The sequence below is a fragment of the Mauremys reevesii genome, linkage group 9 (assembly GCF_016161935.1).
Source record: "Mauremys reevesii isolate NIE-2019 linkage group 9, ASM1616193v1, whole genome shotgun sequence".
Taxonomy (NCBI): Eukaryota; Metazoa; Chordata; order Testudines; family Geoemydidae; genus Mauremys; species Mauremys reevesii.
In genome coordinates, this window is record NC_052631.1 from 41,992,785 (window position 1) to 42,019,740 (window position 26,956).

General features: G+C 46.3%; 1 protein-coding gene and 1 long non-coding RNA gene across 2 annotated transcripts in view; one reads left to right on the forward strand and one right to left on the reverse strand.

The window, feature by feature from the left end:
* The first annotated feature begins 8,187 nt into the window (after window positions 1-8,187).
* Window positions 8,188-26,956, forward strand: part of ITM2C (integral membrane protein 2C) — a 51,247-nt gene continuing 32,478 nt past the window's right edge. The window contains exon 1 of the mRNA XM_039489607.1: window positions 8,188-8,635. Coding sequence (XP_039345541.1) covers window positions 8,534-8,635 — 102 coding nt within the window. The 5' untranslated portion in view covers window positions 8,188-8,533. The remainder of the gene's footprint in view (window positions 8,636-26,956) is intronic.
* Window positions 9,557-10,243, reverse strand: LOC120372454. Its single transcript, XR_005584976.1, has 2 exons — window positions 10,156-10,243; window positions 9,557-9,835 (listed from the first exon to the last, which is right to left on the reverse strand). It is a non-coding gene; the product is annotated as an uncharacterized LOC120372454 (long non-coding RNA).

Genomic DNA, 26,956 nt, shown 5'->3' on the forward strand with positions numbered 1-26,956 from the left:
CAATCCCATAAGGATGTTGGAGGGCCAACCTACCCTGGCAAAAATGTCTGTTAATGCCTGGCACACACTTTTAGCCCTTGTGTTGCTTAGAGCTACTGCTTCCAGACATTGGTGTCAAAATCCACGAAAGTCAGTATGTACTGCTTTCCTCTGGGTGTCTTTTTCGGGAAAGGACCCAGAATATCCATAGCTACTCGTTGAAATGGAACCTCTATTATGGGGAGTGCCTGGAGAGGGGCTTTGACCTGGTCTTGGGGTTTTCCCACTCTTTGGCACACCTCACAAGACTGGACATAGGTAGAAATGTCCTTGCCCATTCCCTCCCAGCAGATTGACCTCCCAAAATGGTCTTTGGTCCTGTTCACCCCAGCATGGCCACTAGGATGATCGTGGGCTAAGCTTAAGAGCTTTACCTGGTATTTAGCTGGAACTATCAACGGTCTTTGAGAATGCTAGTCCTCCTGGTGCCACCAGAAAAAGTTTCCTTGTATAAAAGTCCTCTTTCTACAAAAAATGGGGATTGATTAGAAGAGCTGAGAGGCAGTGGGTCGCTTTGTGCTGCCGTGCAAGCTTTTTGGAGGCTTTCATCTGTTTTCTGCTCTGTCTGGAATTGTTCTCTTGATGCTGGAGACAGCAGTTCCTCACTGGATTATGGACTTGGGCTTGCTCCCTCTGGAAGCGATGTAGGCAAGGGGGTTGTTTCCATTGTCTGTGAACCACTTTCTGTTGGTGCACTAGGTTGTATTTCAGGCTCTGGCTGAGCCTCTTGTGCAGGTTTAGCGGTGCCCTCTGGCCTTGGAGTTGTAGACAGGGTTACAAGTACTGGATTGAGTGCTGGCAATGGTGTTGGTGCTGGTTGCTCCACCAGTTCCGGCTTTGGGACTGGTTCTGGCTGGGTCTCTGGGTCTGGATCCACTACTGCTGTTGCAGCCATTGGCATGGGGTCCAGTTCCATCACCTCAGTCTGGGTCACTGGTAACACAGACTGGGCCCTGGTAGAAGGCTCAGGAACAGAGCTAGGTGTGAAGGCTTGCTTAGCCTGGCTGTGGGTGACCATTCTACCCTCTTGGCAAACTTACCAAGGGAATGGGATAATCATCATAGACTGCAAAAGTCCTCATTCCTGACCAGCCCTTGTACTGGACAGGCAACTTGGCTGTAGGCAAGTCAAAAGAGTTTGACTTGAAGGGTTGAATCATCACTTGGGCCTCTGGGTTGATGAATTTGGGACCACTAAGGATTGGTGGATAGCTGACACATATGCTCCAGTGTCCCTCCATGTGATAACCTTCTTCCCACCCACACTCACAGTTTCCCTTCGCTCTGAGAGTAACTGGGAGGCATCTGGGCCTAAGGACCTTTTCTGTGATCCCGGTGAAATGAACTGCAATCTGTTGTGGTTCTTGGGGCAGTTGGCCTTTACATGCCCCAGCTCATTACATTTAAAACATCGCCCCACTGACTGGTCACTGGGGCGAGGTGGGTTGCTGGAGAATGGTGTGGTGGGACAATAAGGTGTCTGGGGTTTTCCTTGGGATGTAGGTGGTACCTTGGGCTTCCGCAAGTGGCATGGTGTGGTCTCAGGGTGTCCCTCCTGGTATCTGCCCAAACTGCAACCAGGGTTGTTCCTCTCTGCTACCTCCACCTGTTTTGTTCCAATTTTTCCTGCCTCTCTGACGGTCTGGGACTGCTTGTATTGATCAGCATAGGAAGCAAGACTTTATTCTGAGTTCATTTTTTTATCCCATAAACATTGTTTTACATCATCATTGGTCATAGGTAGGAACTGCTCCTGTACAAACAAATCACACATCCCTTCAAAGTTAGTTACCCCTTTCTTTGACCCATTTATCTAACAGATCCTTCATCTGGTTTACATAAGCCATATTACTTAGTCCAGCCCCTCTCTTAAGGGCTCTAAATTTTACTCTGTATGTTTCAGGTTTCATTTGAAATTGTTTCAAAACCAAATCCTTAAATTTACCATAGTCAGAAGCATCCTCGATAGGCATCTTGTTGAATATGTCCAGAGCTCTTCCAGTCAATTTTGCTACCAATGTGGTCATCTTTTGATCTTCAGGAATTGCATGGAGGGTGCACAGTCTCTCAAAGGTGATAAAATATTTAGCAATATCACTGGATTCATCATACTGTGGACATAGCCGCTCCCATTTGTGGATTTTTGGGGAAGTGGAGCCAGCTGCTGAAGGGTTCCATTTTCTCCACTTCATCACCTCCAGTTCATGCTGCCTCTCTCTTTCCTTCTCCTCCTGTTCATGCTGCCTCTCTCTTTCCTTCTCCTCCTGAGCATGCTGCCTCTCTCTTTCCGCCTCCTCCTTAGCAGCTTTTTCTCTGGCCACTTGTGCATCAATCTCCATTCATTTGAATTCCATTTGTCTTTCATGTTCCTTCTTTTCCTCTTCAGCTTCCCATCTGGCTAATTCCAGTTTTTTCTGGATCTCACTTTCTGTCATATTCACTAACCTTCCTGCCCTTACCGCAGCCTAGCCCGAGAGCTAGAAAAAAATAAAACAAAACAAAACAAAACAAAACAAAACAAAACCAGCTTGTGAATTCCCTTGCTGTAGCTTAACTCCTCTGCCTTCAGGCAAAGAAAAACAAAAAACAAACAAACAAAACCTCCAGCTGCTCTCAGCTAAAAAAAAAAGTGACCTTTAAAAAAAAAAAAAAAACCTCCCTGGTTTTCAGGCAGCCAAAAGGAAAAAATGTGTCCTTTTAAAATCCTGAGGTCTTACAGGTAAAGATTCAGTACAGCTGCTCAGGAGGGATTTTGTGTTACCCTTACCTGTATGTTTATGACAAATGGTTTCAGTACAGCCACTAGAAAATGAATTGGTTTCCCCCTGTTTGTGTAGGCCTGTAGCAGGCTGCAGCTGAGAGCTGGCTTTCAATAAGCTGACAGTTAAACAAAACTGAAATAAAACTGGTGAGGGGTTTTTCTCCCAACTCTCCTCTAAACTTGGAGTCCAGGCTGCTCTCATTCTCCCTACACCAAGGAAAGGCTAGCAGCTCCTCTTCTTCCTACCATTCTCTCTCCTACTCTAAAGGTAGAGGCAGATTATAAGATACACTTCTTCCCAGAGCTTGGCTTGGTCCACTGAGAGACAGGGGATCCCAGCTCTACCCTCTATTACAAGGCTCCTGATTCCATGCCCTAAAGTGTATGTCTACACTACACCTGGGAGGTGTGATTCCAGCATAAACAGACTCATGGTAAAAATAGCAATGTGGTATGGCAGCTTCTGAGGCTAGCAACCCAAGTCCAAGTCTGCCTAACCCCCTGGTCCAAATAGTAACCTGTTTTTTTCCCCCCAGATACCACCTGTTTCCCCAGAACTACTTTCTCTTTGGCCTGGTCTACACTACGGGTTTATACTGAATTTAGCAGCGTTAAACCGAATTAACCCTGCACCCGTCCACACAACGAAGCCCTTTATATCAATATAAAGGGCTCTTAATATCGATATCTGTACTCCTCCCCGACGAGGGAGTAGTGCTCAAATCGGTATTGCCATTTCGGAATAGGGTTAGTGTGGCCGCAATTCGACGGTATTGGCCTCCGGGAGCTAGCCCACAGTGCACCATTGTGACTGCTCTGGACAGCAATCTGGAGTCGGATGCACTGGCCAGGTAGACAGGAAAAGCCCCGCAAACTTTTGAATTTAATTTCCTGTTTGCCCAGCGTGGAACGCTGATCAGCACAGACTGTATGGGAGATACTGGATCTGATCACTTTATGGGGAGACAAATCTGTTCTATCAGAGCTCTGTTCCAGAAGACGAAATGCCAAAGCATTTGAAAAAATCTCCAGACAGAGGCCACAGCAGGGACTCAACACAGTGCTGCGTGACAAGTGTAACGGAAAGCCATAGAATCAAATGGATGCTCATGGAGGGAGGGAGGGAGGGGGGACTGAGGACTCCAGCTATCCCGCAGTCGTTGCAGTCTCCGAAAAGCATTTGCGTTCTTGGCTGAGCTCCCAATGCCTGAAGGGTCAAAAACATTGTCCCGGGTGGTTCAGGGTATATCTCGTCAATTTATCCCCCCTTGCCCCCCGTGAAAGAAAAGGGGAAAAAAATCGTTTCTCGCCTTTTTTTCAATGTCACTGTATGTCTACTGCATGCTGCTGGTAGACACGGTGCTGTGGCGCTGAACAGCAGCATCCCCTCGCCTTCCTTTCCTGATGGCAGAAGGTACAAAATGGTGGAAAACCGTCCTCATCATCCCGTGAGTGCTCCTGGCTGGCCTCGGTGAGGTCGGCCAGGGACGCCTGGGCAACAATTAGAATGACTCCTGGTCATTCCCGGCAGACGGTGCAAAAGGATTGAAAACTGTCCCCATCATAGCAACTGGGGGCTGAGCTCCATCAGCCCTGCCTTGCATGTCTAATGAAGATTCTGTACTGCCTGGACTATCATAGCAGCGGGAGGCTGCTTCCCCCTCATTTTATCTCACTAAAAAGTCAGTGTTTCTTATTCCTGCATTCTTTATTACTTCATCACACAAATGGGGGGATGCTGCCACGGTAGCCCAGGAGGGAAGCAACGGGTGGGATTGTTGCAGGGGCACACCCTAGAATGGCATGCAGATCATCATTTCTGCGGGATATCTGGAGCTCTGATCTGGAGTGGCTGTGCTCTCTGGTTCTCTAGTAGACTTGCCCCATATTCTAGTCAGGACTGACTCTATTTTTAGACAAAACATAAAGAAGGGAATGACCTGGGGAGTCATTCCCATTTTTGTCCATGTGCCTCTGGCCGACCTCAGTGAGGCCAGCCAGGAGCACCCATGACAGCAGCAGACGGTGCAAAAGGACTGGTAACTGTCATCGCCAATTTCTAGCAGCAGACGGTACAAAAGGACTGGTAACCATCATCACTAATTTCCAATTGCAGATGGTGCTATAGCTGGTAACTGTCTCTTTAACCTTGCAAAGGCAAATGAATGCTGCTGTGTAGCACTGCAGTACAGCGTCTGTCAGCAGCATCCAGTACACATACGGTGACAGTGACAAAAGGCTAAATGGGCTGCATGGTTGCCATGCTATGGTGTCTGCCAGGGCAATCCAGGGAAAAAGGGTGCAAAATGATTGTCTGCCGTTGCTTTCACGGAGGAAGGATTGAGTGACGACATTTACCCAGAATCATCCGCAACGCTGTTTTTGCATTGGGATCTCAACCCAGAATTCCAATGGGCGGGGGAAGACTGCGGGAACTATGGGATAGCTACGGGATAGCTACCCACAGTGCAACGCTCTGGAAATCGACGCTAGCCTCGGTACATGGACACACACCGCCGAAATAATGTGCTTAGTGTGGCCACATGCACTCGACTTTATACAATCTGTTTTAAAAAACCAGTGTATGTAAAATCGGAATAATCCTGTAGTGTAGACATACCCTTTCTTAGTGTCTGCTTCTGCCATCCTCTTGGTCTACATCTACAGCAGAGCTCTTGTACCAGGATAGCCTGGCCTCATGAGACTTCCCCCACTGGCTCTTGAGGACCAGCAAACCAATGAGAAGCTCTTACACAACATGAGAGAAAAACATAAATTTTGTTTAAAAAAAAATTGGGAGGTAGGGGGTAGACACAGGCAAAGGCTTAATTTTGGTGAAATTGATTAGTTTCAAGTTGTCTCTTTAATACATTTATAAAGTTGACTAAATAAAGGTTGAAATATTAGACATTTTCACTTATGTTAGTTTGATATTAGCAGAAATAATGATTGAATCACCTGTCCCTCTACAACTGTTGTTTTAGGAGTTGATCCTGTAAAGAGCCTTATTAGCCTAACTTCAATTCTAGGCAAATTGGTTGAAACTATAGTAAAAAACAGAATGATCAGATACATAGATGAACATGATCTGTTGGGGGAAGAGTCAACATGGCTTTTGTAAAGGGAAATCATGTATCACCAAGCTATTAGAATTCTTTGAGGGTGTCAACAAATATGTGGACAAGGGTGATCCAATGGATGTAATGTACTTAGACTTTCAGAAAGCCTTTGACAGGGTCCCACACCAAAGGCTTTTAAACAAAGTAAGCAGTCATAGGATAAGAGGGAAGGTCCTCTCATAGATCAGTAACTGGTTAAAAGACAGAAAACAAAGGGTTCCTTCAAAATAGTGTGCATTTCTGGTCACCCCATATCAAACAAGAGATATGAGAATTGGAAAAAGTACAGAGAAGGGCAACAAAAATGATTAGTGGTATGACACAATGCACAGTCAACCTGTGAAACCCATTGCCAGGGGATGTTCTGATGGCCAAAACTATAACTGAGTTCAAAAAAAACCTACATAAGTTCATGGTCAGGGATGCAAACCTGTGCACTGGGTGTTTCTAGCCTCTGTTTGCCAGAATCTGGGAGTGGATGACAGGGGATGGATCACTCGATGATTACCTGTTCTGTTCACTCCCTCTGAAGCACCTGGCATTAGCCACTGTTGGAAAACAGGATACTAGGCTAGACGGACCATTGGTCTGACCTAGTATGGCCGTTCTTATGTTCTTACAGATATCTTGATTATACTGATTGAGTGGTTGCCTTAGAAAAAGATGATTGGTTGTGATCGTTCAAAGACATATGCACATGTTTAACTTTAGTGGCTTGACTTCCTGTGGTTACTTACAGTGCATAAGTCTTTGCAGGATTGGGACATACATTGCCATAGTTTTTCCTGAGGCAACCACCTCATCATCCTTCTGAGGATATCTAATCTTATCAAACCTGAGCAGAGACCTGTATGCATATGGTTCAAGGGATACATAAGCAATAGTGGTTGTGTTCTAGAAAACAAATCTCATAGATAGTTGACGTTTCAAATGTGACTGCTGGCTGGTGCAGTAATCATCTTTATATGTGTAAGAATGGATTTTTAACTTGTAACATTGAGAGCTTGAGTATGCTCTTCAGTGGTGCACATTACTAAACATTTTGTAAAATCAGCCCCTTTCCCAAAATATAGGATGATATGTGCTGCACAATGTTAGTATTTACTTATACAGTACCTGAAGGCATGCTAGGCACACAAAGGCAGAGGTCCCTGTCCTGAAGAGCATGCAACCTAAGGTCCAGGTGAAGTGACTGCAGGATGAGGGCCTAATTTTAGACATGACACAAGTAGTGAGTGTAATGGAGGGGTTGGAATATGAAAAGACAAGGTTTACACTGATAAAATCACGTGGTTGCTCATTTATGCTATGGGCACGTCATGTTTGTTCTATTAGACTTATTTATTAATGGTAAATTAACTCACTTCTTGTAGATCGAAGGCAACACAGGATTGATTTTTTGTTTTAGGGGGGATTCGCATGAGGAGAGGATGTTATGTGGAACAGGGATGAGGGGCATTGCATAGAGGGGTGCACCCTGTATCTGAAGAATCTGGTCTGTATATACCTTTCAGTTATTTAATGCATATTTATACCATAGATCACAATGCCTCCATGAGAAATATTTTTCTTAAACTTAGAAGCCTGAAAAGAGAGTAAATTAAATGCATAAAATCATGAACAACTAGCATTCTCTCTTCCATGGAGAAAAGCAAGGTTAGGCACAGTTTGTGTCCTCCCCCATCGTTTCTCTTGAATCTAGGATGTTTTGTCATAGAAGTGCTAAGTTTTATTATTCATTGTTAATGTAGCATGTCTGGTATGCAAAAGTCTCTGCAGTCCCTAAACAATGGAGGTAATCAAGTATGAATTCCAGCCTTAAATTTCAGCTGTTGGGTTTCCCAATTTAAGCCAGATGATACACTATTTTAACACATTTAGGGCTAGATTTTATATTCTTACATTGACTAGGACCTTACTCCATCAGTGGTCTCATTGGAGTTAATAAACTACTCTCAGGGCAAAGCATTACTAAACCCCAAGAAAGGCATCAGGATCTTGTTAGTGGTGGATGCTTTCCAAATACATTTAAGAAATGCACGAGAATTTTTGTTTTAAAACTGGAATGCTGAAGTGAGAAAACAAAGCCCAGCTTCCACTGTTGTGTGTTGTATTAAGACTAATTCATGGAAAGTATGATTCTAGCCATGATGGGGGAAATACTTTATCCACGTAACTGACCCAAATCTTTGTTATTTGTATGCAGAAAGGGGGGCGGGGGGTTACTAGGAGGGAAGAAAAGGGCAAAAGGAGGAAGGGGGCTAAAGCGTTCCTGGCCAAGCGGTTGCAGACGCTGTAACTTTTTCATGTATGTGCTTCTGATCCGCTCCTGCAGCGCAAAAGGCGCCCTGCAAACCCAGCGCGTTGGGAAAGGCTGTAGGTGTGTTGCAAGGAGCTCCTCTTCTCCCACATCCCCCGGAGCCAGAACCCCAGGGGCGCCGTTTCCACGTAGAGAGGCCAGTTTCCCAACCCGGCGCGGGTCCCCGGAGGGGGGAGCACGGAGCGGCCATTAACTCTTGCAGGGCCTGAGTTGCGGCGCCTGCGCTGGTGCTCTGGGTGTGAGCGGCGGCGCGAGCGGGCTGTCCCGGGGCGCAGGGCAGCGCAGCGCCGAGCCATGGTGAAGATCAGCTTCCCGCAGCCGGCGGCCGGGCTCAAGCCGGAGAAGGCGGCGGAGGGCGATGGGGTCAGCTCGGAAATTCTGCTGCCTCCGTGCGGGGTGAGTCGGGGCGCGGGCTCCAGCGGGCGCCCCTGTTCTCCGCCCCGGGCCGGGGGAGCAGCAGGGTGCAGCGCGCCTCCAGCCGCCGCGGTGCCAGGGGAGGCAGGGTGGCCGCTCTGCGGGCGGCCCGTGCCTTGGGGTATGGGGCTCCCCCGTGCACGGTGAGCCTGGGGCTGGGGGCTCTAGACATGGCAGCGCCCCCCCCCACTACTGACCGCCCCCCCATGCACGGTGAGCCTGGGGCGGGGGGCTCCAGGCAGGGCAGCGCCCCCACACTACTGCCCTCTCCATGCACGGTGGGGCTGGGGGCTCCAGACAGGGCAGCGCCCCCACACTCCGCCCCCCCCCCCCATGCACGGTGAGCCTGGGGCGGGGGGCTCCAGGCAGGGCAGCGCCCCCACACTACTGCCCTCTCCATGCACGGTGGGGCTGGGGGCTCCAGACAGGGCAGCGCCCCCACACTCCGCCCCCCCCATGCACGGTGAGCCTGGGGCTGGGGGCTCCAGACAGGGCAGCGCCCCCACACTCCGCCCCCCCCCCATGCCCGGTGAGCCTGGGGCTGGGGGCTCCAGACAGGGCAGCCCCCCCTACTGTCCCCTGCCATGAGCTGGGTGTGTGTAGGTGTCCAGATATGTTATCCTATCCCCTACCCGGGTCCCAACCCACTCTGAGTCCTGTGTTTGTTTTTATTTGGGGTGGGCGGGCTCTACTGAATGTATCTGTGCTTGCTTCCTCAATGTATTGTGAATCTGGGGAGCCCTGAGCGTCTCCCCCTCACTCCCCCCCATTGTGCATGGCTAGTCTGGGTGGCCACGGGGCCTTTGGGGTCATTTTAGGCCCCAGAGCTGGAGAGAAAAGAGCAGCGAGCTGGGGCACAGAGAGCACATGCTGACTGGGAAAAAAATGTGCAGTGCCTCCTGCTCTGGTTTGTAAGTCTCTTATTTTGCTACAGAGGTTTTTAAAGTGAAATCCTGCTTGCGAAGGCGGTTTCCCTCTTCCATCCCCTGGGCAGTAGTGCCCTGGTGGTGTCAGGGAACCAAGAAATGATGTTGCGATGGCTCTGGTGCCTGCTTTTGCTTAGTTTTAGACTTCCTCGATATCATTCCACTCCTCTGGTCTGCGTTCTTCTTGTTGATCTTTCACTTGCACGTTTTCCCTCCTACCTAGAAGGAGTGGCTGTCATTTCCCTCCAAAGCCTGCCTGGAACATAAATAAAACAGCCAGATTTGAGCAAGCAGAGCCCTGTTTACCATTTGGGATTTTTCTGTTAGTTTGTTTCTATATAGCTGAGTCTGTATGGGGAGATCTCTTCCTCCTTCAGCCACCCCAAACCCATGTCGAGATAGCCTGCTGAGTCCCTGGGTGGGGACAGCTTTGTCCCTGTTATTTAGGAAACTGCCCCTGACTCTTGTGAACTGCAGCCCCCTTTGTCTGGATGCTGGATTGATTTGGAATTAAAAAGACATCAGCAGATCTTGGCACACTGTTGACTTGTTACTGGGACATCTGGACTCGTTTACCTGACATGTGTTCACCCCACCCCCATAGCTGGCCTCACTTATGTTTGCTGTTAAAGGGCTGCCCATTGAAACAAGGGCCCATTCTTTCCTACCTGTTCCTGAAGTCACAAATTCAGCATTATATGACATCATCCAGTTCCAGGGCAACAGATTGTTATGACATAGGTACAAGATTATAATTGTACTGCTCAATCGGGGACAAGCTGGGTTGTGAGAGGGGGAGATATCCAGTGTTCGCTTGATGGTAGCAAAGGAAAAACAGAAGCATTGGGCAGCTTTTAATATTAATTATACCCATTTTTCACCTCCCTGCCCACACCAAGTTAGACCTGATGTGAATTCTCTGTAAGCTGCTTTTTTTTTTTTTTTTTTTTTTTGCGGGGGTGGGGGAGAGGGGAGTGGAAGGGCTCAGCATAGCTACTGCTTGTGATTTTCTTGCATGAGCAGATGCCGTAAAAGAACAAAGCTGTATGGCATTGTAGACATTGGTTTGTCCTAGGGTGAGAAATGGGCATATTGAGAGGCAGCTGGGCATACTATTGTAGGGAGTGGTCCTGCTTGGGCAATAAAAATACAAGATGAGACCAATAAATACAAATATTGCAGCAAATAACGCCTTTTGGCCCTAGGCATTCGCTTGGGTGGAGGTGATCTGGGGCTAATTGTTCCAGGATGATGATCAAATGAAAATGTCTTTTGATTGAAGTTCATCATTAGCATGGAGAAGAGAGTGGGAGAAATGAAAATCTGAGGTCTTGAGGAAATTCCGGGATCTTGGAAAGATTAGGAACCAGGAGAATGAAGTGGTGATAAAGTGTAACTAAGAGCATGGCACAATTGTGCTCAGATTATTCACTTTTTCCAAGATAGGAGTTGATGTTCCCAACTTGAATTTACTTTGCTGGCTTTGATTTACTTTCGGTGATGGATGATTGAGAAAGGAAAAGGTCTTGCACAGAGGTGACTAGTGGGAGGGACACAAAGGGAGGTATCTGCTAAGCGGGGAGGAGGGAGCCCTGTGGAGATTGGGATCCTGCCAGGTACAGAGGTGTTTTGGGGGTATTATTACCTCCTGGGGGTACTAGGTTGTTCTTGGGATCCTGGGATCTAATTGATGCTGATGTGTCCCAACCAAGGAATGCTGTAATTGGCAGTGCTTATTGGCATGCTAGTGGCTGTGTATATGGTACCTCTCAATCGGAATGAAGAACTATTCCTAGATGAAGAGGTCAATATTGTCACATATGGATAGGAATCTAAGTGCTCCTCAAATCACATGAACTGTTACGAGCTCATCCTGCAAGGTGTTCTTTGGGGGTGGACCCCCACTTGAAGTTAATGAAGGTCCATGCAGGTGTGCATGTGGAGCGTCTGCCTGAACTGAACAACTTACAGGATCAGGGCCAGCTTAACTGACAACACTATCTGATTTAAAATGCTTGTGAAACAGATGGTGGCATTTAAACAACATTTTACATCCCTTCACAAGTCCCTGAAAGTGTGTGCAAAGTTTGATTATTTATTACATTCTGATATCCCACTGTGTTGAGAAAAATTGTGATGTATCCATGTTGTTGATACCAAGCTGGTTGTTCTGAAGTGCATTCTGGCTCTGGGAAGTGTCTGCCAGAACGGGATTGTGCAATTCTCTATGAAGGTTCCATTTATAAAGGATTAATAATAGGTGGTTTAATAAATTGTTTAATTTTTAGAGTCCAGCAGGTCAATAGGTTGATCAAAACCGTGATCTTCTCTAACACCCCCTACTGATGTGCTTATAACTGTACATAAAACATATTGCTAGTGTCTGTGTAACAGGCTTAAAACATCTATTAATCATTAACCCTTTATAAGCTATTTATAAATGGAACCTTAATATAAAGTATCACCATTTATGGTCTCTCCTTGATTTTTGGATCCAATTTGCTCAGGGTTTTTTCTCTTTCTCCTTCTCCCTCCAACTTTCAACCCTGAAAACTCCACCTAGAATTGGAAAATCATGCGGGTCTCTTTTGGCTTGCATGTCATCTGTAATAAAGATTTCTACAACTGGAACTTAGTTAAGAATTTTACTGATGTTGCATAAGTCAGAATAGGCTCCATCTTCCCTCCCTCTGGTCTTTTGAAAAGAGGAGTTAAAAAGTAGCAAAAACGTACTTCGTTCAGCAGTGTTACCAACGCCAAGCATTCAAAAATCATGAAGTTGGCTTAGATCGTGAGATTTGAAACACAAACGAATGTTGGGTCATTCTTCTTTGCCTTTTGGTTTCTGAGTCTTTAGAATGCACTTGGGTCATGTTTTCAAGCTTTATTTTTTTCCTCCAGCCCCAAAGAAATATACCGTTTTTAAAAATGAAAGCTGGGAATTGAGTAGTCTCTGGAGTCCAGCAGTTGGAGCTTTAAGAAAAACACCAAATATTGCAAGATTTGTGATCAAATTGAAAGTTAGCAGCACCAAGTCACTGACAATGAATGCACATAGGAAGCATGTGAGAGAGTGGTATTTTTATGATGTCACTTTCCAGACTAGGATTAGATATTTATTGATATTATCGTGTGTGTGTGTGTGTGTAATTCATGCTAACTGGACCAAAAGGGAGACATATTTCTTTGTGTGAGTAAGTTGTATAACAGAACAACTTTTACTTACTCAGTGGGGTTTCTCATTCAATAGGGGAAGGAGTAGGGGAGCCATGGTATTCCTGCCCTTTCTTCTGCACTGCTGCTTTCGGCGGTGCTGCCTTCAGAGCTGGGCGCTGGGCCAGTAGCCACCACTGTCCACTCTGTCTTCAGATCTGGGTGGCTGGATACTAGATTTCCTGGGGGAGACTAGATTTCATAGTTTGTGATGCAATTTTCACGGCTATGAATTTGGGAGACCCCTAATTATAAAAAGTTAGTAAAGGAGGAGTCTGACAGCAGGCCCAAGTGATGCAGCAGGGAAGTACAATGCTGCACAGTTGAGGTGATTGGTTTCATTTGGAGAGACACTGTAATTCGAACTCAATCAGAAAGTCCACATAATTTTGAGGCAATCACAATATTTGAATATTTCGTAGTGAAAACAATCTACTTTTCATTAACACAACCTGGAAGACTATTAACAGCCTTGCTGAGTGTGGATTCAATAGTCTTTGGGGTTATGTAGTCAGCGGAATGACTTGTATTATCTTTTATTAAAATATATTTCAACATACTTAACTGCTTTCAGTATGAGTTTTAATCAGGCTACAAGATTGATTTTGAAGTGGAAAAGTACAGTTATATATGCAGATATTTTCAAATACACTGATGACAAAACAGCTTATTGTCTTTTATTTGTGTATGATCATGACACACAGGTAAAGTCAAAAGATTTGTTTAGACAGCCTTTAAAAAGGCACTCAAGATTAACAGACCTAACCTGTGATGGCCTCAGCTCTCCACCCCAGTAGTAATGGGTAACTATTCTACAAGGATGGTGCAAGATCTGGAGTAAGGGGTTTCTTAAAAATCTCTTATGGGAAAGTGGGATAAGGGGGTTTGGAAGATAGGGTTGCCAACTTTCGACTCACACAAAACCGAACACCCTTGCCCTGTCCCACCCCCTGCTCAATCCATCCCTCCCTCCCTCCCTCGCTCTCCCCACCCTCCCTCACTTGCTCATTTTCACTGGGCTGGCTCAGGGGGTTGGGGTGCAGGAGTGGGTGAGGGCTCTGGCTCTGGATGTGGGAGGGGGCGCCGGGCTGGAGGGTGGAGCCGAGGGGTTCAGTGTATGGGAGGGGACTCAGGGCTGAGGCTATGGGGTTGGGCTGGGGATGAGTGGTTTGGGATGTAGGAGGGTGCTCCAGGCTGGGATTGAGGGGTTCGGAGGGCGGGATGGGGATCAGGGCTATTGCAGGAGGTTGTGGGGGCAGGAGGTTGGGGTGCCAGGAGTGAGGGCTGGGGGTGTGAGCTCTGAGGTGGGGCTGGGGATGAGGGGTTGGGGGTGCAGGAGGGTGCTCCGGGCACAGGTCGAGGGGTTTGTGGGTGGGGGATCAGGGCTGGGGCAGGGGTTTGGGGTGCAGGAGGGGGTGAGGGATGCAGGCTCTGGGCGGCACTTATGTCTAGCAGCTCCTGGAAGCAGCGACATGTCCCCTCTCCTGCTCCTATGCAGAGGCATGGCCAGGTGGCTCTGTGTGCTGCCCCATTTGCAGGCGCTGCCCCTGCAGCTCCCATTGGCTGGGAATAGTGGCTAATGGGAGCTACAGCCGGCACTTGGGGCAGGGGGTAGCGCATGGAGCCCCCTGGTTGTCCCTACATGTAGGAGCCAGAGGGGGGACATGCTGCTGCCTCTAGGAGCCGCATGGAGCCACAGCAGGTACGGAGCCTAATGTAGTCCTGCTGTGCCACCGACCGGACTTTTAACAGCCCAGTTAGCGGTGCTGACTGGAGCGACCAGGGTCTTTTTTTGACTGGGCGTTCCAGTCGGTAACCAGACACCTGGCAACCCTATTGGAAGAAGGTATTCCTAATTTCCAGCCCTCTTTTTGCCTGGTTGCAGTTCAGTTGCCTTTGGTCAGAAACTATGGCTGAGCTCCCCACTCTGCTGAGTGTGAAGCAAAATGCCACGTCCAGCAAATGTAGTGTTGGGTGTCAGCAAGCAGTACTGCAATAGTGCTTAGTATGGCTCTGGTAAGACTGCACTTGGAATACTGTGTTCAGCTGTGGGCTTTTAATTTCCCAGGGAGACAGAGGCCAATTGAAGGGAATGCAGAAAGGAGTCATAAAATGATCAGGGGCTTGAGGGATTGATTTAAGATGAAAGATTGAAGAGCATTGTTAAATAATGATTAGATCTGTGAGATATTCATCAACACCTTTCAAATATTTGTAAACACAGAGAGGGAGCAGAAATACTTAGCATGGACTGAGGGAGCTGGGGATGTCAGAGGGGGATACAGCTGGAAGTAATTAAGGAAGGGGAAATTTTTAAATGTTTAAAAAAAAAAACTTGCTGCCACAAAATGGGCAATGTGTTAACTTGGTGTGGGTGTAGGGAATTATCCAGCATTGGAAGAGCTAGCAGCCTCATCCCTTTCCTATTGAAATCAAATGGAAATTTTGCCATTGATTTAATTGGAGCAGGATTGGGACCTAAAATTTTGAATTGGTATTCATGCTTTTCATCTTGAACCTGGTCCAAAGTCCATTGAAGCCAATGGGAATCTTTCTGTTCTCTTCAGTGGGCTTTGAGTCATGGCTATTCTGTTCATCGCTGTGTGATGCTGAAAGTGCTTATTGCGTGGCCGTGTCTGCTGCCCTGTGATCATCCTGCATCCCTTGATGGAGCCTAAATCCTTCCTTTTTTTTGTGTGGCCTCCCTCATATCAGATGGACCTTCCTTTTGTGGCATCCTGATTTTCTCCCTGCAGAGTTGCTAGCATCCACTGTAACAGCTCTGATGATGATTACAACCAGCACAAGAAGAATAGGTCTGACTGTTGGAGTAACTGCGAGTACTTACTGTGAGCATGAGTTACCTGGCTCTAAAGGAGTTAACAGTGTAAAAAGGCCTAAATTCCTTTTCTGGCAATTATGGGGCCTTGGGGATTTTCTTCCTGGGTGCACTGTATTTCATCACTCCCACAATAATGACCCTCCCCTACTTCAGTAACTGCCATAATCAAATTTCCCGTAAAAAGCAAAAGGTCACTTTGAAATGCGGAAGGTTAGGTCCTCTGTGCCACAGCGTGAGGTGAGCAGTGTCTCCTAATGCGGGGACTGAACATCAAGCCACCACATCCACTCTGGTTTCTTCTCCTTTCTGTTTTTCCTTCATGCTCCAGACAGGGAGAGTTGGATCTGGCTCTTTCCCTGAACTTACCAGTGACTCTGTCTCTCTCAGATTAGAGGTTCATCTGAGGTTTATAAAGTTGCTCCTCTGAGGGTGGCTGAGTTTCATATGTGGAGAAAGTGGATAAGGAAAAGTTATTTACTTATTCCCATAATACAAGAACTAGGGGTCACCAAATGAAATTAATAGGCAGCAGATTTAAAACAAATAAAAGGAAGTTATTCTTCATGCAGCGCACAGTCAACTTGTGGAACTCCTTACCTGAGGAGGTTGTGAAGGCTAGGACTATAGCAGCATTTAAAAGAGAACTGGATAAATTCATGGTGGTTAAGTCCGTAAAAGGCTATTAGCCAGGATGGGTAAGGAATGGTGTCCCTAGCCTCTGTTTGTCAGAGGATGGAGATGGATGGCAGGAGAGAGATCACTTGATCATTAGGTCCACTTCCTCTGGGGCACCTGGCATTGGCCACTGTCGGTAGACAGATACTGGGCTAGATGGACCTTTGGTCTGACCTGGTACGGCCGTTCTTATGTTCATATGTGATGTGCAGGGGCATTGTGTTCCCAAGGGTCTGTGATTTCTGCTACATGTAGCCAACATCCCTTGTTTTCTTGGCGATCTGTGTTTAAAGTAGAGGTGGCAAAGATATGTTTAAACATAATAGCTTTTCTCAACCTGCACTTCTCTTGATCTCTCCAATTATTATAGAAGTTATTTCTATGTCAGGAAGAGGTTTCTCCTTTCGTATATGCCTACAATGAAGACTCAAAAGAGCACTGTCCAAGCCACGTTGGCAGAATTCCTCTGCAGCATGGGGCACGGGTCACTTGCTGGAGGATTCTCTGCAGCTTGAGGTCTTCAAACCACAATTTGAGGACTTCAATAACTCAGACATAGGTTAGGGGTTTGTTACAGGAGTGGATGGGTGAGATTCTGTGGCCTGCATTGTGCAGGAGGTCAGACTAGATGATCATAATGGTTCCTTCTGACCTTAAAGTCTATGAGTCTATAAGTGCTTGTCAATGTGATTCTGGTGCAGGTGGCACTAAGTGCTAGGGTATGTTGTGCAAATTGCGACTATGAGTTTACCTGAACTCAGCTGTACTGTAAAATTTCTTAAGATCTTTCAACAACCTAAATAACAGATGTCGATGGGAAAAGGTACAAAAGGGAGATAAAATAACTGTATTAGTCAAAACAAAAAGGCCAAGTTGATATGATTCAAGGACTGTTGAAATTATGCTTGTTAAAAACAGGAGATGTGGAGTTGTAAATTAATAAGGCAAAATTGGTATGTCGGAATTAGCCCTAACAAATGGACAGAATAATGAAGGGATAGATTGTTCCACCCATCACTCCCTTTGTGGTTTCTTAAAAGGAAGAGATTTTGTGAGGAAAAACAAAAGGAAAAAAACCCAGAATGAAAGAACAGACAGAGGCTACTGGAGCAAGCTTCACCATCATGCATGCCATCCCCCTGCGTGTCTCCTGCAACCCTGAGTCTTTATCAGCCTGATCCTGAGAGGTATCTTGATGACTTGAGGCTAGAGAGAGGGATCCAGATGACTTTGCCACCCTTACTGGCTCCAGCTGACTCATAATTACTACCACAGATAAAACAGGATTGGATTTTAACAGCAGCTGTAGTCCATCTCAACTGATTTCTTCGCTTACCTAGTTATTACCATCTTTAATGCCATCTAAGAGACTGTCAAACAAGGGTTTGTTTTCCTTCTGAAATGCTCTGCAGCTGAAGAGAAAGGGAACAAGAAATGTTGTTAAAATGCATGCCTTGCTTAATGCTTTACATTTCAAATGCTTTAACTGGTTTTCCTTCTTTTCTGTATCTTTAATAAAAGGTTAACAGGAATTTTAATGGTGTGTTTGCCATGGTACTACACAGGCTGAGGTCTCTGCATACCAAGCGCTAGGCCTTATTTAATACTGTTTTAATGTTCAACAGTAACTGGGTTAACACCTTTAGCTCATATTTTCCATCTAAATTAATACAACATTTTCTGTGGCACAAGATAACCTAGAGGCTACATGGGAATGGACTGTGCTTTGCCTGCTTGTAAAAGCTGCACAACACCAGGTCTAAACTAGCAGTTACACAGTGTTTAGCCAAAGTCATTCTGATAATATGGTTCCAGCCCTCATATAGTGAGAATAGGGCTCTGGTGTGTGACTTCCATGCAGGATGGCTTGTGGAACAACAGTGCTGGGTTAAAGAATTTAGGGGCCCTGTGCACTACAGAAATTGCCCTCCCCCAGTTCCTCCACCCCTTCACTCAAATTTGGCCTGGCACCCACCTGTCATGATGCAGGTTCAGCCAAGTCAAATCTTAATGCTCTGACCCCATATGCCAGGTCACAATCGCACTCACTCAAATTTGGCCTGTCTGCCGCACCATCATGGCAGAGGGGTGGCCAGGCCAAACCTGAGCAGCGCTTTGACCCTGTATGCCAGGTTGCAATGCCACCCACTTAGAGTGGGTGGTCAGGGGGCCCTCTGAGATCGAACCCAGTGCAAGTGTACTGAGTGCACATCTCTTAGCCCCAACTTGGGGAGCAAAGAAGAGGGGATGTAAATAAACATCATATGATAGTAGAGACAGTAACACAAGCATGTGACATCTAAGTAGATTTATTTTGAGTATGTTCATCTAATTTTGTTTACAAGCATTAGAGTCAAGAGTTCAAGTTTCTGAAGTTGTTTGTACTTAAATTAAATTAGATGTTGCTTTGAAGATGTTTGGTTTTGTTTTTTCTCTATCCCCAAGTCTTACATATCCAACAGGGCTGAAAGAACTTTCTCTTCATTTTGCTGCATTGGTCATGAGACCAGAATCTGACATTTTAAAAGAATCATGGTCCCTGGTTATCAGCTTTCCAGTGTATTGGGGGGAGGGGAAAGGGGCAGAGGTGGGAGGATTGGGAAGGCATTGTTTGAGAAATGGCAACTATTTCCTGCAGGATCCACTCTTCTGGAATGATAGGATCTTAATTGGATTTTAGACATTATTGCTGGATATTCTAATCAAGGATAATATAGGCTGCTGCTAAAACTGGAGGAGAAAAAAGTTGGTAAAATAGCTATTTCTAACAGAAGTGCTAAATAATACTGGGGTTAGAAATGTGGGAATCTCTTTCAGCAAATGAGATGTAGGCTGAGGTGTTGGAGGCTTTCTGAGCCTGTGAATTTTGGTTTCTTAAAAGTGAACCCTCAAGCTGAGTACATTTTTTTAAAAACTGAACAGGATTCCAAGTCAATACAAAATTGTAAATAGGTGTGTTTCTAGCATGAAAATGGATCTTTCATTTACCTCCCTTCCTCACTGTACCTTTCCCCTTGAAAAGTTGGTAGTGCAATAAGCATTGTGGCAAAGCATGGGGATCTAGTTGAGTGTCTCAAAAAGCGATAGTAATTTTAATAAGCATGAATGGAAAGAATGTGAGAAAGAGGCAGTAAGCTTATCTCTATATGGAACATACTGATCCAGCTGCCTCCCCCCTGCCTCCCAGGGCACTTGAGAGTGATTTTTTTTTCTTTTTAAAGTTTGAGACATTCCTTTTGAGATGCAGTAAGCTCTCTGCCAGTCTGTCTGAAACAGTATTTCATAAGAACATAAGAATGTTCATACTGGGTCAGACCAATGGTCCATTTAGCTCAGTATCCTGTCATCCGACAGTGGCCGGTGCAAGATGCATCAGAGGAAATGAACAGAGCAGGGCGATTTTCCGGTGAGCCATTCTCTGCCATCCAGTTCCAGCTTCTATCAGTCAGAGGTTTAGGGACACCCAGTGCATTTGGTTGCATCCTGACCATCTTGGCTAACAGCATATCATAGATTTATATAGTGGCATTATGATATTTTCTGTCTTATTACCTATCCATTTCCTAATGGTTCCTAACATTGTCTTAGTTATTTTTGACTGAAGCTGCACATTGAGTGGATGTTTGCAAAGAACTATCCACAGTGACTCCCAAGATCTTTCTTGAGTGGTAGCAGCTACTTAAGACCCTGGATTATGTTTTCCAATGTGTATTACTTTGCATTTATCAACATTGAATTTCATCTACTGTTTTGTTTTGTTTTTATCTGCCAGTCACTCGGTGTTGTGAGATCCCTTTGTAATTCTTCACCGTCTGCTTTGGACTTAACTGTCTTGGGTAATTTGGTATCGTCTGCTAACTTCGCTACCTCACTGTTTACTCCCTTTTCCAGATCATTTATGAATATGTTGAACGGCACAGGTACCAGTATAGATCCTTGGGGAACACTGATGTTTACTTCTCTCCACTGTAAAAAATAAAATAAAAATAAAAATAAAAAAATAAAATAAAATAAAAATTAATCCTACCCGTTCCCCCATCTTTTAACCAGTCCATTAAAGGACCTTCTTTTTTTATCTCTTGGTTTCTTATTTTGCTTAAGAGCCTTTGGTGAGGGACCTTGTCAAAGGCTTTCTGACAGTCTAAGTATACTATATCCACTGGATCACCCTTGTCCATATTTGTTTGACTCCCTGAGAGAATTCTAATAGATTGGAGAGGCGTGATTTCCCTTTACAAAAGCCATGTTGAAAGTGTTCCACAACAGATCATGTTCATCTATGTCTGATAATTCTGTTCTTTATTATAGTTTCAGTGAGTTTGTCTGGTACTGAAGTGAGGTTTACCAGGCTGTAATTGCCAGGATCGCCTCTGGAGCCTTTTAAAAAATGGATGTAGCATTAGTTATCCTCCACCCATCTCATACAGAGGCTGATTGTAGCGATAGTGATACCACAGTTAGTAGTTCTGCAATTTCATATGTGAGTTCCTTCAGAACTCTCGGGTGAATACCATCTAGTCTTGGTGACTGTGACGGAGTGGACTAGCCCTGAGGTCCTGCCACACCCCACCCCAGAAAAGGGCAGTAGAGAGGTCCTCCAAGATGCCTAAAGTGGCTGTGTGTGAAGCAGCCAATCAGGGCCCAGCAGGTTAGTATGAGAAGAGCTGCAGGGCCAGAGCGAGTTCAGTTCCTTGCTAGAGCTGGAGGAGAGTGGATGGTGCACCAGGCTGGCTGCTGGGACTCCACAAGGACAATGCCCTGAGGTAAGGGGGAAGAATGCGCAGGAGCTGTGGGGAAGTGGCCCAGGGAATTATAGCAGTAACACACTTTATTTAAAGGGCCATTGTGGACAGCTGCTATCTATAGGGTCCCTGGGCTGGGACCCGGAGTAGAAGGTGGGACTGGGTCCCCTCCCCCATCATCACCAACCACTGGGAAAGTGGCCTGGACTTTGAGACAACCCAGAAGGGGAACTGTAGTTGCCCAGCTGAAGAGCTGGAGCCAGAAAGGCCCTGAGAGGGCGAAGACACTGCCTCCAGGGAAGGAGCCCTGGGGTACTGCTTTATTCCGGAGCAGGGACAAACTGAGAGAGACATCACAGAGGGCACTTAGAGAGGCCCCTGTTGGACTTGTTGCTTATAGCTGTCAGACAGACTGTGTATGACTTGGCTGGAGGGCTGAGTAACTGAAGACCCACCACAAACAGAGAGTGTGTGCAGGCACATGCGCTTGGCCAGGGGACGCTCACGAGAGGTGAGTGACTCATACAGTGACTCATTACTGTTTAATTTATCAATTTGTTCCAAAATCTCCTCTATTGACCTCAATCTATGACAATTCCTCAGATTTGTCATCTACAATGAATCACACATGTGTGGGAATCTCCCTCACGTACTGTGCAGTGAAGACCGAGGCAAAGAATTTATTTAGCTTGTCTGCAATGGCCTTGTCTTCCTTGAGTGCTCCTTTAGTACCTCAGTTGTCCAATGGCCTTGCTGGTTGTTTGGCAGGCTTCCTGCTTCTGATGTACTTAAAAAATATTGCTGTTAGTTTTGAATCTTTTGCTAGTTGCTCTTCAAATTTGTTGGACTGCCTAATTATACTTTTACACTTGACTTGCCAGAGTTTATGCTCTGTTCTAGTTTCTTCAGTTTGATTTGCCTTCCAAAGTTTAAAGGATGCTTTTTTGTCTCTAGCTGCCTGTTTTACTTTGCTTAGCCATGGTGGTGGTTTTTTGGTACTCTTACTATTTTTATTTTATTTTGGGTATACATATAGTTTGAGTCTATTGTGATGTTTTTAAAAAGTTTCCAGGCAGCTTGCAGGCATTTCACTCTTGTAACTCTTCCTTTTAATTTCCATTTAACTAGGCTCCTCTTTTTAAACTTGAATGCTGCTGTGATGGGTTTCTTTGGTATTTTCCACCCTACAAAGATTTCTAAGTATTATATCAGAGAGTAGTCTCTGCTGGTATAAAAGTCCTGTGGTTCTCTAAGCCTATGTTATAAACTATAATCAAAATACATCATGTTATATCTTGTTGAAACCTCTCTCTCTCATTATTTTTCTCTGACTATTACATTCATGACCGTGCATTATTACAGCTGGAGTAAGTAGCTGAGATAGAAATGCTTATTAGAGATTTCTATCTCAGTACTTATATGGCTCCTGTCATTGTGGCATTTGAATGCTTCCCAAGTATTTAGAAATAACAGCACTCTCTCCTTTCCCTACCTGTAGGCAAAATAGCTTGACAAGTTTAGTAGTTGGATTTTTTTTTTAGTGGTTTGTGTGGGTGGGGTGTGTGTCTGTCTACATGTTGGAGAAGAAACTGTTGCAGGAAAGCTAAGTGGAAGAGATGGGCTTTGTGTATTTTCTGAACACACTGAGGTTAATGGTTATTCAGTTATTTCATCTGGACATGAATTCCCTCCTTTGGCTGGGACCAGCTCCCATGACATTCCTGTCTCTTGCATTCCTGAGCCACCCACTAGTGACCAATGTTATTTTGGTTCCAGTAGAACACGGCTGTTATTGTCCATGCCCACTGAAGAGGAAGCCATCTCTCAAAAGGGACATGCAGAATAGTTTTCAGAGTAGCAGCCGTGTTAGTCTGTATCCGTAAAAAGAACAGGAGTACTTGTGGCACCTTAAAGACTAACACATTTATTTTAGCATGAGCTTTCGTGAGCTACAGCATCCGAAGAAGTGAGCTGTAGCTCACGAAAGCTCATGCTAAAATAAATTTGTTAGTCTTTAAGATGCAACAAGTACTCCTGTTCTTTTTATGTAGAATAGTGAATCACACTCTGTGTTCAACCCTAAGTCAATTTAAGCCTTTTGTTTCCAATCCCATAAAGGTGTTAATTGGATCACCACCTCTCCATGAGGTCTGGGAGCCATATAATAGCAACACTGCTGTTGCTGCTCTTTCTCCCCCTCATTTGGTTATTAAGTCTTTTTCCTCTGTTATAGAAAGATAGGTATATACTGTATATTTTTATCTATCCATATGCCAATGATGTCATCAGCAGTCAGTTGTTTTGTTTATAATAATACATTGCTGCTCAAGTGAGGGCAGTTCTTCTATTCAAGAAAATACTAATTGTAGATCAGAAAAAAAATCTAACTGGGTCCTTTCTAAGGAGGATGCGTTATTGCAAGTGATCTGTTTTTGTGCTTGCTGTTTGTTTGCACATGCATGAAGTTACAGGAAGATTTATTTTCCTTTGTGAGACTGGTATTTTTTTTTCTAATGCCATGCGATCTAGCTCGCAGAGTCATCAATTTTGGCAAATACTGTTCTAGCTTAAAAAAGAATAAATCTCCCTGATTTTATTTCCTATGTTGTCTAGATCATTAGTGAGCTATCACCTAATCTCCTAACTCCCAAGACTCTTTTAATAACAAACCCGAGAAGACTGAGTTTGTCTCACTGGGTTTTTAAAAATTGAAAACAATTCCTGTGTGTGGTAAACTTTCTAGTGCAAGACTTATTTTGTAAAGATTTTTCAGAACCTGTTGCAGTCAGTGTAACTTACGCAGAGAATTACAAAAAGATTCTGTCACAGGGTGGCTGGCCCTTGTAACTGAAGCACGTCCAACTCCTCTGTGACAGAACAAATGCTCCCAGTTTGGCCAATTAAGAGGGCAGGGCAGCACCTGGGGGCTGTAAAAGGTTAGGGAGAGTCCCAGTGAGTTGGAGAGTCCTGGTGAGAGTCAGGGCATGTCTACACTGCAGCCCTAAGTCGACCTAACATAGTGTGGCTGATGTCCACACTAGCCTCCTTCTGTCGATGGGGTGCGTCCACGTCCTCGCCAGGAGCAGTTCCACTGAATGAAAAGCGGCAGTGTGGGGGTCTGAGAGCCAGGGCTCTCCGCTCCACGCAGATTCCTGCCAGGAGTTCAGCTGCCCCCCAAGCTTCCCACTCTCAGCCAGTAGCGGGGAGCAGCCGCCTGGGTTTCTCAGCTCCCTGAACAGGGGGTCTCTGGGCAGCATCCCAGCTGGGAGTGAGAAGCTGGGGGCAGTTGGGCTTTAACTGCCTGGCTTGGAGCCATGAAATTGACAAGAAGGACAGCTAACAGCCCATGTAAGTAATGCAGTATCTACACAGACACTGCGTCATCCTAAGTACAGTGATATAAATCCTACGCCTCTCAGTGATATAAATCCTACGCCTCTCATTGAGGTGGAGTTATGTCAGTGTAGTAGGGCACTTACATCTGCGGGACAAGGCTGTAGTGTGTACACTGACATAATTAGGTCAACGTAAGCTGCCTTATCCTGACCTAACTGTGTAGTGTAGACCAGGGTTCAGTCAGGAGATTGGAGCAGAGAGCTCCCCAGGGAGGGCCTGCAGAAAGTTCTCTGCAGGCTCTCCCTGGGAGGGAGGAATTGGATAGAAGACTATATGTTTGGGACTTGAGAGAAGGCTGAAGTCAGGAAAGCAGCAGAGGGATTTGCCTGCTGGCTCTGAGCTCATGCTAGGGGCTGGAGAGGGCAGAATAGTAGCAGTGGAGGAGCTTAGCCACTGACATCTTCAGGGCCAGAGAGCTGGACCCAAAGGAACCATGAGAGGGTCAGGAGGAGTGAAGGATGCTTCCCTGGCAAGGATGCTCCCAGCAGAGAGACTGTAGGGATTCTTAAAGGGAAGAGTGGGGTTTCACTCCAGTCAGAAGAGCAGGAGTGCATGTCCTGGTACAAGGACTGTGCTGGAGAGCTGGGGTGTGCCTGGTGGCAGACACCGGGGTTGCACTGGAGAGCTGGGTAAGGTGGGAAATGCCAAGGCATGGTGGGGGGACACTGGGGCTATATTTAATGTGTTAGAACTATGGGAGGAGTTGTGTGCACAGGGGGCTTTCTTTGGTAATAAATTAACTCAACCAGGGCTAGAGGCACTAAGAGACTGGACTGTTTCAGGGGACTCTGAAAAGGGAACCTGAGGCAGGCATGCTGGTCGTACTGTGGCTTGCCGAAGGAACATGATCCAAGTGGCATGGCCCCATGACAGAGTCATGGCCAAGATTTAAAGGGTTCCAATTTTCACAAAGCACTGAGCACACTATAGTCTGAAATATTATTATTATATTATTTGTATGACCCTATCTCCTGGACCAGGACCCCATTTGCTGGCACTGTACAAATGCAGAACAGAAGGATGGTCACTGCTCTCAAGAGTTTACAGTCTAAGTAGACAAGACAGACTGGGGCGGAGTGAACAGTGTGATGGCAGCAATTGTCATGGTCCAATATTTTGTGGGTTTTTTTTGGATGGATTTAGTTAAGAGGGATTGGTTAAGAGAAGGGGGATGGGGCATTGAAGATGGGGGTGCAGGGGCACAGAGAAGAGGAGAAGATGGTAAGAGGAGTAACACTGAGGTGAAGAGACTGTGAGTGGGGGGAGAGAGATGGTTGGACCAAACAGCCAGTCAGCACAGGGCACAGAAATCCAGTCAAAACTGTAGAACATTCTCCAAGGCTCTGTTTATGCTGCATTGTAAACCTGCTTGTGGACTTGGTGTTTCAAGGCCTGTGCTTGATCATCCATTCTGTCTTGTAAAACTGAGCTTACAGTTGCTGGACCCAGGTGTCTCAGCCGTGCTAATGCATCCACACTGCACTACGCAGACCTTCTGATTCGGGTCTGTGCCTTGACCTGTGTCCATGCTGCAAACTGAGAGGGTTTGGACTGGGACTTGGGCTCTGACCTACCCTCCTAACAGGATCCTAGGGCCAGGGTCCTGCGTCCTTGCTAACCTGAATCATACTCTTGGAGGAATTCTGTGCCAAAACATTTAAAATTATTTGCCCAAAAAAGTAAAATTCTGCACACAATATTTTAACATTCTGCAAATTTTGTGTCAAAATAACACTACATAATCACGCCAGTTTCAAATATTTCGGTAATTTATTTCAAAATACCTGTCAGCAAGTATGGACACACGAAAACACCCGCACCTCTTCCTCCCCAGAGCCCAGCCATCACTCACTTTCACCGGGCTGGGGCATGGGGTTGGGGTGAGGGCTCCAGCGAGGGATGCGGCTTCTGGAGTGGGGTCAGAAATGAGGGGTTCAGGGTGCGAGAGGGGACTCCAGGCTGGGGCAGGGGGTGAGGGGTGTGTGTGTGGAGTGCAGGCTCTGGGAAGGAGTTTGTGTGTGGGAGGGGGCTCAGGGCTGGGGTTTGGGCTTGGGGCTGGGGATGAGGAGCTTTGGGTACAGGAGGAGGCTCAGGGCTGGGGCAGGGGGTTGGGGTGTGGGAGGGGGTTTGGGGTGTGGGCTCCAGCTGGGTGACACTTATCTCAGGCGGCTCCCAGTTGTCCGAGCAGTGGGGCTAATGCAGGCTCCCTGCCTCCGCACAGCTCCTGGAAGTTGCCGGCATGTCCAACTCCTATGCGCAGGGCCAGAGGACTCTGCACGCTGCCCACACCAGCAGGCACCGCCCCTGCAGCTCCCATTGGCCGCGGTTCCCAGCCAATGGGAGCTGTGGGCCTGGCGCGTGGCACCTCCCCTGCACCTAGGAGTTGGACATGCCGGCCACTTCTGGGAGCCGTGTGGAACCAGGGCAGACAGGGACCCTGCCTTAGCCCTCGTGTGCTGCTGACTGGACTTTTAACTGCCCGGTCAGTGGTGCTGACTGGAGCCGCCAG